This window comes from Mesocricetus auratus, unplaced genomic scaffold (assembly GCF_017639785.1).
Source record: "Mesocricetus auratus isolate SY011 unplaced genomic scaffold, BCM_Maur_2.0 Super-Scaffold_100006, whole genome shotgun sequence".
NCBI lineage: Eukaryota > Metazoa > Chordata > Mammalia > Rodentia > Cricetidae > Mesocricetus > Mesocricetus auratus.
The window spans coordinates 9,989,902-10,004,906 of NW_024429190.1; the positions used below are offsets into that span (position 1 = coordinate 9,989,902).

At 52.5% G+C, this 15,005-nt stretch overlaps 1 protein-coding gene across 13 annotated transcripts in view; it reads left to right on the plus strand.

The window, feature by feature from the left end:
* The first annotated feature begins 1,885 nt into the window (after positions 1-1,885).
* Positions 1,886-15,005, plus strand: part of Camk2b (calcium/calmodulin dependent protein kinase II beta) — an 89,324-nt gene continuing 76,204 nt past the window's right edge. For 6 of the 13 annotated variants that reach the window (XM_040746723.1, XM_040746724.1, XM_040746725.1 and 3 more), the window contains exon 1: positions 1,886-2,187. In XM_040746723.1, the coding sequence (XP_040602657.1) occupies positions 1,898-2,187 (290 nt within the window). In that variant the 5' untranslated portion in view covers positions 1,886-1,897. Of the gene's footprint in view, positions 2,188-2,909; positions 3,058-6,116; positions 6,182-15,005 lie in introns of those variants that run through there. The other 7 variants (XM_005086758.3, XM_005086760.3, XM_040746729.1 and 4 more) reach the window with 2 other exon arrangements.

Genomic DNA, 15,005 nt, shown 5'->3' on the forward strand with positions numbered 1-15,005 from the left:
TCCTGGGGTCCAAGAGCAGAAAAAGTCACAGTTGGAAGCCTTTCTCCCTCCCAGCCTTTTCATTTTGCTAGGGAGGAGTCCTCTGGGCCGGAAGGCAGAGTGTGGGCTGTGCTATCTGGGCGAGGGTAGTCTACAAGCCTCAGGCAGCTAGCCAGCTCACCTCTTCCCCGCGTCTGATGCCGGGTCATCTGCCCTTCCTACCCCATCAGCTGGCGAGTGTTGCCTCTAATGCTTCAGGCCAGAGGAGAGGAATGCCCAGGGGCTGGCGGGATTAGAATAGGGGGAGAGACTGAGGACACAGTGGGCTTGGAATTGCATTCTTCAGTGACTGCAACTTTTTGTGTAACACAGCCTGTCCACTTTCAAAAGGTGACCTAACTAACAAAAGAGCACCCAGAGTGCCGCTGTGTCCTTGCCTGGTGTGTACACGTGTGTAGTTTTATTATATCTGCAGTCTATGTATGCATGCTTATGTGCATGTTTTTGTATATGCATATCTGTGTATATATATGTGTGTGCATTTTTTTTTTCGAGACAGGGTTTCTCTGTGTAGCCCAGACTGTCCTCAAGCTCAGTGATCCGCCTGCCTCTGCCACCCAACTGCTGGAATTAAAGGCGTGCACCACACGGCTGTGTGCGTATATTAGTATATATGTTTGTGTGGAAATAAAAGGCGAGGAAGGCTTTATGGACAATTTCAGCGACTCTTCTTTTTTTGACAAGTTTACTTTTGTTTTATGGATGTGTGTATATGTATGTGTAGGCCAGAAGTCAATGCCTACCTTCCTTGGTCACGTTCTACCTTTTCCTTTTTAAACTGAGTTTCTCACTGAACCTGGGGCTTGCCAATTTAGCTTATCTGCTCAGTAAGCCCCGGTGTCTTCCAATCTCTATCTCCAGTGCTGGGATTATAGGTTCCACTTTTTCACACAGGTTCTGGGGTTGGAACTTGGAATCCCATGCTTGCATAGCAAGCCCTTTTCCAACTGAGCCTTCTCCCCAGCTCCCACACTCCCTGGACAACTTGCCTGACTGGCAAATTACTGCTGTCTCTGTGCTGTCCCGTCTCGGAAAACGGGGGTGGGGAGGTGGGGGGTGGGGTAACAGCACATCCTCCAGGACTGAGAATTGAACAGTGAAATGTGGGTAGTATTCATGCAAGCACAGTCACACAGTCGAGATCAACTACCGTTAAGATTCAGACACCACATCGTGGTCTTCCGGACCGCTGGAGGGAGGGTGTGTGACGCGGTAGCCCAAAGACAGCCTAACTCATGGAGGGGTGCAGTTTTGCTTTGTTTGTTTTGCTAATTGTGCTCTGTTGTGCAGCCTGCCTCCTTCTCCTTCCAGAGTTCAGAAAAAGCAGCAGCTGTTCTTAGCAGGTGCTGTGGGAGCAAGCATCAGCCTGACCTTCACCCTCCCCACCCTTCCCCACGCCTGGTGCATGGCCCGGACCTCCATGCCTAAGCTCATACTTTTTGGCACAATGGGGTTTCTCTTCCTGCTTGGGTTCTGCTGATGTCAAGACGAGGATTCCTGTTTTCTCAGCTGGGTACTCCTGACGGGGACCTGCACTTGTCCACACATGTCTCTTGTTCTCTAACTGTCTGCCTTCTAGTGGAGGCTAGGTCTGGACACCCACGGGGAGGAACTCTCCAGGAGGTCTGTTTTCACCTGGCAGCACTCTGTCAAATCTGCCTTTTGGGAAGACCCCAGCTGCCCGGCATCTAAGACACTTGCTAGGATGCCCTGGGCTAGTCTTTGGTTGAGATCCCAGGCTACCAAAACTGTTGTTGGTGGATTAGTAAGTGGAAAGAATTGAGACAATCACCTACCAACGCCATCCAAACTGGCTGCAATGTCTCCTCCCCAAACACAAGGAAGAGTCTAGTTGGGGATGCTGGCCAAGTGGAGCTTTGTGAGAATCTGCCTATACCCTCCTTCCTTCAGAATCTCTTTCAAGAGAGACTGGGAAGAGAGAAAGAATAGCCGCTTCTCTTTCTGGTCAGAGCAGAGGCAAGGGCTGGACCAGACTATCTGGGCAACAGGACTCTGTGACAGAGCAGAGCAGCCCCTGTTTTACTGGCTCCAAAGCCCAATCTGGACTCCAAATGTTCACCCCAGGACAGAAGACACCTTAGTCACCAATCCCAGGAGAAGCAGGGAAGAGGCTTGGGACCACTGCAGGCAAGCTCCATCCTCTCCCCCTCATCCCATTCTGCCTAGGAGACTCATGGGCAGCTCTGCCAGGCCAGGCAGGAAGGGTCTGGCAGCATCTTGTGGGGGGTACAGGGAATGGAGAAGCCCAGTGGAGGGCAATACACGACCCTACCCAAGTGGGGTGCAGTTCCCTCTTGCTGTTTATGGGAAGTGGGCCGTGGGGGGAGAAGAGTCTGGGTTCGCTGTTCAACTGCATAAGCCTAAGAGCCGGTCCAGTGGCTTGTCCGTGCAGGGCTCGAGCCTAGAGGGGCAGACGCAGTGCCTGGGCACCCGGTGGTGCAGCCCATGTGCTGGGACAGTGCGCGGGCACGGGTGGGATTGCATGGTGCGGGCGCAGTGCGGGTGCAGGCGAGGGCGCGACGTGTGTGCGAACGGAGCCGCGGTGCTGGTGCAGGGTGCGGGCGCAGTGCGCGTGCCGGCGCGGGCGCTAGTGCAGGTACAAGGCGCGGGTGCGGTGCGTGTGCGGGTGCAGGCGTGTATAGGGTGCGGGTGAGGCGCGTGCAAGGGGCGGCGGGCGGGGCGGGCGCGGCGGCGACAGCGGCGCCCGCGCCTCTGCGCGCGTAGGTGTGCGGCGCGCTCCTGGCGGGGACAGAGCGAGCAGATCTCGCGTGCGCTCGCCGCCCGGCGCAGCCCAGCCCGGCCCCCGCCCGGCGCCGCGAGCCGAGGTGTCTCCCGCGCCCGCGCCCGTGTCGCCGCCGTGCCCGCGAGCGGGAGTCGGAGTCGCCGCCGCCCGAGCGCAGCCGAGCGCACGCCGAGCCGGATCGCCGCCGCCATGGCCACCACGGTGACCTGCACCCGTTTCACCGACGAGTACCAGCTATACGAGGATATTGGCAAGTAAGAGCCTCGGCGCGCACCGGCTGTCCGCAGACCCCTGGGAGCGGGGACCCCATCGCCGCCGGCCCCGCGCGCACTGCGGCCCCGCGCGCCCCCGGCTCCCTCGGGCTGCGGGCCCAAGCACACTGCCCTGTGCTGCCCGGACCCCCGAGCCTTGGGTTCTGGGCCCCCGCTGCCCCACCGCAGCGCGTACGGCTCTGCCCCATGCCATAGCTTGGCGGGGACCGAGACACGGGGATCTGGACTCGGCGTGGCGGGGGCGGCAGCAGGTGTCCCCCGAGCGCCGGGCAGACGTGACGCATTTGGCGGCGGGGAGGTCAGAGACAAACGGCACGCGGGGGCGGCTGCCAGGCCTAGAGTGCCCGAGGGGTCGGCCATGGCCTCAGGGGGTCGTCCCGGGTGTGGGCGAGTTGTCCTCACCCCCACCCGAGCTGCAGGCGGCAGCGGTGGCGGACCCGCTCCGCGCCTGCTCCTCGCGTGGCCCCATCTGCTCTGGGGGAGCAGCGTGGGAGCAGCTTCTGCCTTGGGTCCCTTGGGGAATCTGGGTTCTGGAGGATTTTTTTCCCCCAGATTCTTCTGGAAACAAGAATTTGGAGCGGGTGGACGAGGTCAGGAAGCCAAGATCAGGCCATGGGCTGGGGGTGAGCTAGTGAAGCCGGGAACCGGTTGGGCCTCTGATTTCAGGGTCATCGAGGCAGACAGAGGTTGGCTTCTGAACCGTTTCATTTCAATTATTTTATTTTCTCCTGTGATGGCAGGGCTGGGGAAGGGACTCTGAAGGCGTATTTCGGGTAGGGCCTCGTGGGGAACAGGTGCCCTGGCGCCAAGACGCTGCCCCGCAGCGTGAGCAACATGGGGCTGAAGCGTCCAGATCTGCCTTTGCCCCTGGGGTCGCCGGAACGCCAAAGCCCCCCAGGGGCCCCGTGTGAGGCCTGGAACCTCCCCCTGTGATTTAAGGTGACTGCAGGGGCGACTGCATAACTCCAGAGCTGGGTCCTCCTTCCCACTCCCTCTCCCCTCCCCCATCCTTCCTGCGCCGTGGGGGCGCTGGCGAGATTTCCTCTTACACATCCAGCCGCAAATCCTTTTTTTTCCCTTTACTAAAAAAGCGTCGGAAAGCTGTGGTGGGCGAGGGACGCTGATCATTGATAATTGTGGAGTGCCCAGCTGGAGGAGTGTGGGGGTGTGTGCATTCCCCACTTCTAATGCACATGCCCAGAGGATTTGGGTCAGGCCTGGGGGGGGGGAGGAGCCAAGTGGAGTGGCCGGAGGAAGCCTATTGCAAGGACCTAGGCTGGGTGGGCCTGAATGGCCATCCCAGCACCCCTCCTTCAGTCCCTGCCATGCTTGGAGTCATTGGAGAAGCTTCCAGTAGCCGGTGGGGACTGCGCTCTGAGAGGAAGAGGTGGTGGGCTGGGAGCCCTCCGGCGGGGTGCGGCAGCCTCGAGGTTGGGGGACAGCCCCGCAGGCCTTTCTGATGCTTTGGAGAGGGCCCTTCCCAGCTAGCGGCCCATCTCCGCCACAGCTGCATCGTGTGCCGCCAGGGCAGGTGGCAGCAGTGGAAACAGAGCAGTGGGAAGACTCTCCTTCCTAGGGAACCTTCTTGTCACCTTCTCCAGTGCGCCCAGGAGCCTGTATCCCTCCCTGGGCCTCTTGGTATCTTCCGAGCAGTCCCTGTCAAGAGACCATAACCTCCAGGTCACCTGGCTGGTCTGCTTTTGCACGTTGGTGCAAGCTGTCCCGCCTGCGCTGAACAGCATCATAAGGTGGCCTCTGCCTCCCCCACTCGGGAGTTGAAGCTGGAGGGTGACATTTGCAGTAGACACAGGTGAGGGCTGAGACTGCCAACTCCTCCCCAGGTACAAAAGAATGAGCGCCTCACCCAAGTGCAGGGACACCACAGGGTGCCAGGGTGAGGCCCCAAGCTTGGCGTGGAGGGGCCAGCTAGTCAGGAGTGGTCAGCTCGGCCCAGCATACCTTGGTGGAGGCTGCTGGGTGCCAGGCCCCAGGGATGGGTAAGGAGAGTGATGAAGGAGAAGGTACCCTCAGGATAAACAGTGAGGCCAGCCCCCTCCTGCCCCCAGTAGCCATGTTGGCTAGTTGTTGATGGCCTGCCTGGGGCACAGTTGCTGCTCTTCACAGCCCCAGGTAGACACATCCAAGTTTATTTAAAGCTGCATCTCCTGGCTTCCAGTCAGGAGATGCTGAGTCCCCTGCTTGGCCAAAGGGTTGGTCCCAGGCCCACAGCTGCTCTTGGCTGTCTGGTGGCAGCTCTGGGCTTTCCCTCCCTCCCTGGCTCTCTTGGATCCAGATCTCTCCTTCCTCAGGCCTGGGCAGCAGGTGGGCTGGCAGAGGGGAGTGGCTGTCTGGGGCCCAGTGTGTGTCTTTCTTTGCAGCTAGTTCTTGACTGGTGGTTTATATGCTGGGGTGTAGACACCGTGAACCCAGGGTCCCAGGGCAGGCCCCGTGCGAAGTGGGGAAGCCTTTAGTTCCCATGGAGTGGCCTTAGGGTACTTTATATTATTTTCTTATTGGATGGGTTTTAAAAAATTCAGAAGCCCTAGAAATGATAAACATTGGTGTCTCTTTTACCCAGAACTGAAAATTGTTCATCATTTTGTCTTAAAGTCCTGTGTTACAATTATAGCAAGTAGTGTATTGCAAATGAATATGAAACGGCCCGTTCTCTTCTGTCTTGGCTCAAGCACTCCCATTCTTTGCTGCATTCATACGGATACTAGGATCCCTGTCAACATATTATCAACATATGATCCTTCCCAGTTTTCCTATAACTTCACATAAAAGTCCAGAACTTGTTTTCTCAGTCGGGATTGTCTTGCTAACGTGTGTGGTGCCGACCGGCTGTGGCCGTGGCCGTGGCCACCACGTGGTGATCGTGATAGGAGCGCCATGCGTCATCTGCTCTGCTCCTCACAGAAATCAAGGCTGTCACATGACCTCGCTGTGCACATGGCTGCTGGTGCAAGGGATGAGAGTTACTTTGGCGTTTGTCCCCGGCGGTAGGGTTCCTGGTGAGGCTTTATCAAGCCTGGCCATGCCCACCTCCACTGGCTATGCGCCTGATGCACCAACTCTGGCTTTGGCAGAAAGGAAACGATGACAGGTAGAAAGTGATCGCAGGTTCTGGATTAATGCATGTGAATTTTTCTATTTTTAGAGGGTGGCTGTCTTATTAAAACATAGGTGGTCTCCCTGGAGTAAAATCACTTCCATAAGTTTTGGATAGAATTCAGGGGTTCATGGACACTCCTATTTTGGGGGAGAGAGCATGGGAGTCTCAGCCTATCGCTTAGTTCCTATTTAATGGTATTTTTTGTAGCAGCATCTATGGTTACTCACTACCTTGCCAAGCCTGGGCTGTGGAGACCCTTGACCTTCAGCCCAGAGAACTCCCACCGTTCTTGGCCTCATTCCCATAGACCCAGAACTGACCTTAATGTGCCCTTGACTCCCCCTCCTGCCCCCAGTCAGCATCCCGAGCAGGCTGGGGTGTGTGTGCACTGTCTGATTCTTCTGACCTGCTCCACACAGCTGGGAGGCCTGCTGGGTACCTAATAAACTTAGGACATCCAGGACAGCTCGGCACTGGATGCTACCTTGTTCTGGGATTGGTTACAGGGGGATCTTGTGTTTGCTCTCTCCCTCCTGCCCTGGGAGGCGGGGCCTCTGCTAGGGCTGCCCCCATCCGCTGTCCCCATCGCTCCACCCACACTGCTGTCTGTGTTGTGTGAACTCTGGGCCTGGACCGCACTCACGTGAAAGCAGGCGCTGGCACTCCTGCCTGGGGGCCGAGTCCTGGGTTTGACCAGAGTGGGTTTGGTGTCATCTGAGGGGAAGGGGTAATTGAACCTCTGGCCTTTGCCTGATGGCCTGCTCTCCAGCAGGAGCCCCAGTCTTGATTCTCTAATATAGGGTAATTTAAAAAGAAATCGCACATGCTGGCTTTGCTGGCAAGATGCGCATTAAGGTGACGCTAGTTTAGTTACTATTTAATGGTATTTTTATACCATAACCTACTTTGCTGGGAGCTAAGAATACATCTGCATGCCTGCTGCCGGACTCTGTTCTTGTGACAGTTGCTCGCGCTTCACTGGTGCTTATTATATTAACATGCTGGATCTGTGGGACAGGCACCGTGGTCATTCCTAGTTTACAGGGAGATATTGAGGGGCACAGAGAAGTCCGTCTCTTTGTGGAGGTCAGGGTTCCCATCAAGGGGTTTGCTCTCAAACCCACTTCTGCTGGCCAGAGCTGACGAAGTCACTTTCTGTGTTTCCGAAATGTTGTCACTCACCTGGCAGACCCTTGACTGGCTTGTGGTCACCACAGACTCCCAAGGACCATGCCTGTCTTCCAGCCAGTGACTTGTCACGATATCTTTGTGCATTTCCAAGCCCAGGGCTCTGTCCACATTCCCTTTGTGAAAATGTCACTTCTTTTTATCACCTCTCCCTGACAGCCAAAACTCTGACCCCATTTGAGACAAGCAGGACTTAGAATTTTATCTTATTCATTAAACAAACTAGGGTAATATAGTCTTGTTATGAAAAAAATCAAGTAAGGCAAAAATATACGCAGTAAAATGTGATCCTTTGTTTTATCCCCCCCAAAAAAACCCCAGGACTGTCAGCGTAAGGGTGTGTGTGTATGCACTGCTGTAGTCCATGCACATCTCTATCATGTGTGTGATTAGGAAACAGGCGGGTTCCCCATGTATGTGGCTGTCTGATTTGTTTACCCTGGCATGTCTCCATAGCAACCCCTCATGTCAGAAAGTCAGCCCTCTGTCCCAGTGTTCATGTGTGTACAGGAAGATATGAAGGCCAGAAGTGAGGTGTCTTCCTCAGTCATTCTCCACCCTACTTTCTGACAGTCTCTCTCTGGGACCAGACTATTGGGCCAGAAAGCCTCAGGGACCCTCCTGTCTCCCCTCCCCCAGCACTGGGATTAAGGTGCATATAACCAAACCCAACTTTCCCCCTGGGTTCTGGGGAGCTGAATTCGGGTCCTCATGCCTGCATGGCAAGCCCTTGGCCTACTGCCTGAGCCACGACCTGAGCCCCTTCGTGTGAGAAGGTCTTTCCGATGAAGAGAGATGGGCGTGCATCCACCAGCCATCTTCTTAAAGCCCAGATCTGGCATCAGTCCTCGGATAGGGATGGAGAATGAAAGAGCCTATATTTGAAGTCAGAGTTAGTCTTTAGCAACATGGGTTGGTGCTGAAGGAGGGGCTGTGTGCTCAGTGTAGCTTTGGGCTCTGGTAGGGCAATGCGCTCATGGATGCTTGTCAAAGTCAAGGTCGTTGGTACTAAGGGAGATGGAGTCCCAGGTCTCCCTTGAGTGAGCCAAAGTGTATATTCTTTTTTCTTTCTGAGACTTCCCCCAAAGTGGAGGGCAGCGAGATTAAGAGTCCGCGTTGAGCCACCCTGGAACTCAGCAAGTAATGAATACACTAGGGAGGATGGAATGGAGAACCGAGCGCAACTTCTGCCCCTAGGAGAACCTCCTGCACCTGTATCTCCTGGTCCAGGAGGATCTGTGGTCTTCCTGGAGAATTTAAATATAGTCCTAAATCCAATCCCACCTTTCTAGCCCTTCTACAAACAAGAAATCTGGTTTGTTCTTTGCAAGGCATCTGGCTTGTTCCTCTCTTTCACAGACAGGGTCTCATGTAGCCAGACAGGCCTTGAGCTGCAGCTGGTCTGGAATTCTTGATCCCCTGTCTCCACCTCCTGAGTGCTGGGATTACAGGCTTGAGCCACCACACCCAGCTTCGTAAGGCATCTCTTACAGCTGAAGTCACTTCATTAGTGGCGAGACAGAATGCATTATGTAGCAACTTGGTTTTCCCAAGCATTATCATATGGGCATAGTACATACAAGCATACATTTTATGCATATAAAAATCTGAATTCGTTGACAATAAAAACATCTTTTTCTGTCAGAGGTGGTTACCATCTGTCTTAACTTGAGGTGGTGTTTGTCTCCTGGGTTAGAGTCACAAACTTGATCAGGGCTCAGCTGCTCTTGGGCAGGGTGTTTTAGCATTGGCATAATGATCCTAAAATAACGAAATTATTCTTTGTCAAGCCAGATAAACATTTCTGTTGAATTCTAGAACAGATCGGTAAGAGCCAGGCGGTGATTTAAGATTGTGTTATAAGAAAGCTCAAGGTCCACAGTTGCACAGGGGTGTGCTTTGAAACCCAGAGACAGTCTTCCTGTTTTGTGAGCAGTGCCTTAAGTCTAGAGTGGAGAGGTGGGCCCTCCTCTTGGGAAAACACCAGCTGTTATGGTGTGATGACATGCACATCGACAGTGCCTCTTGCAGCAAGGAGCCAACATATTCAGTGGCTAAGGACCATGCCTTGCACATAGTAGGTGTTCAGCAGTAGCTCAGCAATGCTGTGTGCTGCTCAAGCCTTGCTGCTGTGACAGCTTCCCAGAACCACAGCAGGGAAACTTCCATTCGGGCCAGGTGAGGGTCCTCGGGTGCCCAAATGGCCCATCTAAGTGGTCTGCTGATGTTGGCGCGTCGAGAGGTATACCCGTGGGCCTCCAGCCCTCACACGCCGCCCCAGTGCCCAGCCTCTAAGAGATTGGCATCCTTCCACTAGCTTGTAATGGAATGCTTCCCATTATTTCTTGCACATTAAGGTACTTTGAGCAGAGGCTGAGGGTCTGATCCGGATCATTTGTTAGAGGACTCAGGGAAGAGTAGAAGCAAGGCCTGCGGGGGAAGATGGCCAGTGACCTCCACCCCGCCCACCTCGTCAGCCAAGAGGAGAGCGATGCCGGGAGTTTTGAAAACTTCCTAGGTACCTCTGGGCATTACCTGGTCCCCTTGGTTCTTTGAAAGCCTCTCTAACTGCATTTGAAATTTTCCTTTGTTTTCTGCTAATGCACAATGACATGAATCCTTCCCTGTATTACACACTGTCTAGAAGAAAGAAAATGTGGTCACACGGGGAAGCTACGAGTGTGATTTAGAATTTTCTAGTACTTGAAAAATCAAGAGAGAAACTATAAATGAATTTTAATAATGTATCTAATATATTCTCAAATATATTTCAACATGTAGTTAATGAAAATATTACATATTTTGCATTCCCTTTCCTATTATGAGTTCGAAACCTGATATGATTGTACACTCACAGCATGTGTCAGCTTAGGCTAGCCACAGTTCAGGTCCTGGTGTTGGCTTGATGGCAGTGGCTGTCAGACTGGTAGGTTTTTGTTGTTGTTATTTCTTTTGAGGGTGGTGGTTACAGTCTGCTCCTGACTTCTCCCCCCATAGATTTGTTCATTCATTGTACAAATCTGATTGCATGCTCACCATCTGCCAGGGCTCTTCTGGCTGCTTGGGAAATAATAGTGAGCAAAGCAGTCAAGGGTGCCTGCCTCCTGCTAGTAGGGAGACACAGGAAAAAGACATAGAGCTAAACAAACCACCTGCTAGGGCAGCCAGTGATGGGCACCTCATGGAATCCAGGAGCTCCAGGTAGGAGGAAGGGGTGCATCTATAAAAAGGGTAGGGCAGCCAAGAAAAAGAAATGATAGGCTCTAATTGGATCTAGAAGGACAGAGGTGACATTACTACCATCCTAGCAGGAGGGCTTACACGGGAGTGTTATGACCAGTCGTGTGCCAGAGGCTAGATAGCCCAGGTGAGAAGACACAAACTAGTAGCTTCAGACAGGACGGAGACTGAGAGTAGACCTGGACTGGAGATTGTTTCAGTGATTCATCTTAGCCTCCACGGCCGGCTTCCCAGTTCCCTTCATGAAGCCTGTAACGACGCTAGACTATGTTAGTTTCCAGCGTTAATCAGACACTGACGTTAGGAGAAAACTACAGACGAGTGTCCTTTACAAACATGAATGCAACTTCTAGACAAATTAATAACACTGACCTATCAATGCACAAATAGACTACACAATATGACAAGTAGGACTTATCCCAGAAATGGCAAACGCTGGTTTAACATTCAGAGAGAAATCTCTATTAGATGGTATGAGAGAATAGAAAGAAACACTATGACCATCCCAGTGGATGCAGAGAAAGCATTTGTATTAGCTACTTACGTTTTGTAGTATGTGTGTACATGTGTGTGTGGTGTGGTATGCATGGATTCACATATATGTGTGTGTACATGTGTGCGTGGTGTGGTATGAATGGATTCACATATATGTTGGGGCCAGAGGCCCATATCAGATACCTTCTTCAGTAGCCATTCATCTTAATTCTGGGGACGGCTCCCTCACTGGGTCCAGAGCTCATGCCTTTCTAGACTGGCTGGCCAATGAGCTCTAGGAATCCACTTGTCTCTGCCCCCCACTCCCACCCCAGAGCTAGGCTATGGACACACAACCTTGCCCAGCTTTTGAGTGGGTGCTTGAGATCTGACCTCCGGTCGTTATGTTTGCATGGTAGGCGCCTTTGCTAAGTCACGCTCCGGCCCCTCTATCAGTTATTTTTCTCATCCTGGGACAGAATACCTACCAGGACTGACGTCAGTGAGGAAGGACTGATTTTGACTCGAGGTTCCAGGGGAGTTTCAGTCCGTCTTGTGGGGCAGGTGGGGGGGGATGACACAGACACGGGGACACCAACCAGAGCCCCCACCTACACAGGACCTGGAGGCAGAGCTAGGAGCAGCCAGCTCTGGGTTAGCCCCTCACTTCTGTCAACCAGGTACCCCAAGTGCCACCAGCTGGGACCAGGCCCTCAACACGTGAACCCGTATGCTGAATCTAAAATGTGCATTCAGACCATATCAGCATTTGACAAAATCATATACTCTTTGTTGAGTCAAAAACAAAACAAAAATATTGCAAACTGGAGCAGAAGGAAACTTCTTTAACTCGACAGAGGGTATTTACGAAAACCCACAGTGGCATCGCCATTTTCAGGGATCAGTGATGAGGTTCTCGCCAGGGTTTTCAGGGATCAGTGATGAGGTCGCCAGGGATATTTGTATAAGAAAAAAATCAGATTGGAAAAGTGTAGGTAAAACTGGTTGCAAATGACGTGATCTTGTACAGAATTTCAAGAAACCCATTAAAAACTGTTAGAGAAAAATAACAGCCAATTTCAGAATACCAATACACAAATCCATCATAATTCACCACGCTAGCAATATTTAATCCCAGAACAGAGTCTGAAAACCAATTCCATGTACAATAACATCTAAAGAAGTAAAATACAGCGCTAAGTTTTACAAAAGAGGAGTTGAGAGTAAGGTCAGTGGTGCCTAAGGCCCTGGGTTCAGTGCCCACTACCACAAAAAGATAAACACAAAAGAAGAGAAGAATTTGTACATTGAGAACCATAGACCATGTTGAGAGCATGCAAAGGCCAACACAAATGGAAGAGTCCCTCCTGCTCATGGGGCTGCGTCGCCACCTTTCCATTCCTGAGACGCGATACCCAAGGAGGCTGGCTTGTGGGGCAGCATGGCGAGGCTGACGGTCACGGTGGGCACGTCAGTTGGAGCAAAGGGCGTTACCCCAGTGCACGCAGGAGGCAGAGAGTGGGCGGAAGAGGCGAAAAAGTTTTCCAGCCCTCCCACCCTGTGACCTACTTCTCCATCCAGACCCCTCTGTCTGCCTCCTCCAACCTCCCAGGGATGTGTCCACAAGAGCCTCACAGTTCATCAGGTCCCCAAAGCCCGTCAGCCGCACCCAAGCCTTCCCAGGGTCCTTCTCTGGAGATTTCAGATTCAACCCGCAGCAAGACGGTCCAAATTTAAAGACGGTGCCTTTTTGCTGTTTTGTCTTTTGTTCCTTCAAGACTCTACAGACCGGGCTGGCCTTCAATCATAGAAATCTACCTGCCTCTGCCTCCTGAGTACTGTGAATAAAGGCGTGCGCCACCACGCTCAGCTTAACCATAGTTTCAATATAATACCTGAGAGATTCTAGCGTCCTTCCCGTTAACAAACTTGACAGATTTATCCTAAATTTACATGGAAATCTGAGAAATTCAGAATAGCCAAAATGGCCGGGCAGTGGTATCGCACATCTTTAAACCTAGCACTGGGAAGGCAGAGGCAGGAGGATCTCTGTGAGTTCAAGGCCAGCCTGGTCTACAGAGCGAGTTCCAGGACAGCCAGGGACACACAGAGAAACTGTTTCTCAAAACAAACGAAAAACAAACAAACAAAAACCAGAATAGCCAAAACAATTTTATGAAAGAAAAAAACTTGGAGGATCCAGTATCTAGGGTTCAAAAGTATACAGATAAGAGCAATCAGGACATTGTGGGACTGGCCAAAAGATAATGCAGTGATAGTCAGTGAACCCTCCGAAAGAGTGCCTGGAATAAAACTGCACCTTTATGCCCAGCTTTTGATTGTTTGTTTTGTTTTTGCTGGTGCTTTGAATTGAACACGGGACCTTGTGAATTGAAGTCAACCTCTGAGTTACCTCCGTGCCCATCAGCTGATGCTTGACAGGGACGCCCTGCAGTTCAGTGGAGGAAGAATGTATGGCTCATTCAACAGAAGGACAATTGGGCCATTGTTCCTGGGACGTGTCTGCAAATCCCATACCTGACCAGGCTGAGGCGGGAGGAGTGTGAGCCAGGATGCCCATAACAAGGCCGTGTTTCCACACAGACGGACACCATCAAGCAACGCAAATTCAGAAGGATGAAGTTGAAGCTGACCATACAAAATGGCCTCAGGATGGATCGTAGACTAAAATGTAGCAGATGAAACCATAAAGAGCTTAGATGTGAATGGAGTGTGGCCTTGAATTAGGCAGTGATTGTTTAGATATGACACTACAGTATAAGCAGCAAAAGAAAAACAGGCGAATTGGACTCACCAACATTAGGACTTCTGTGTTCCGAAGGGTTTGGACAAAACAGGCAGCAGATAGGATGGGAGGACTTGAGAAACCATGTGTGAGAGTTTGTGTTCAGGGTACTTAAGAGCTATCACTACAGCAACATAAGTAGCCCAGTAGCCCAGAGTGGGCCAGCTCAGTTGGTGAAATACGCTTTGCCGTGCAAGAATGAGGAAGTGAGTTTTGTCCCCAGAATCCATGTTTTTATTTTTTTATTTTTAAATACACAGCTCTGCAGAGACAGGTGGTTCTCTGGGGCTCGCTGGCCAGCCAGCCTCACCGTCACGGTGAGCTCCATGCCAAAAAGAGACCATGTCTGGGGGGGGGGGACTCCGAGTTTTTCTCTGGCTTCCCTGTGCACATGCACCCTTCCCACACAGGGGCCTGAAGACCCACCTCTCATCCAGCAGGGTCCTGAAAGGCAGCCGGTACCCACTGGTCCACATCTCACTGATCCTCAGTTGAGGCAGGAAGAAAGGGTGTGGAGTGATCAACCCTCACGGGTAGAACTTGGAGTGATGACGTGTGAAGCTTAGACCATGGTGATGGGTGCCCACTATGTAATGTACTACAAGTCATTGGGTCACACACTCCAACTGGGTGACTTGTGATATAAATTATATCTCAAGAGGTCCCAGGGCCTCCCTTTATATGCAGGCTTCCCAGAAGGGAGATGCGGAAGGGACAGCTCCCTCAAGCCAGCTTCTGCTGTGAAGCCTTCACAAACCACTCAGTGAGAAGCTCTGTTGTCACCAGAGCACCTGACAGGTGCCTGGTGACCATGTCTCTAAACTTAGCCGTTCCTTGGGCCTCTGCCCAATGTGAGCTCAGACTGGAGCGCAGGCCCCAGGCAAGGCAGAGTCAGGTTCCCACTAGGTGAGAAGCGTCTAGGACCTGGGATCTCCACGGGGCCAAGCCAGGAGCTGCAGACTCTTGAGCTGAATATGAAAACTCATGGCCCAGCCTTCCTTTCTGGAGACAGAGGGGTGAGGACAAGCCTGCCGGTTCCGTTTGCTTTCCTGCCCTTCTTGAAGGTTCTACTTCCACTGTGGCGTCACCTTATTCTCCTTGTCTCGT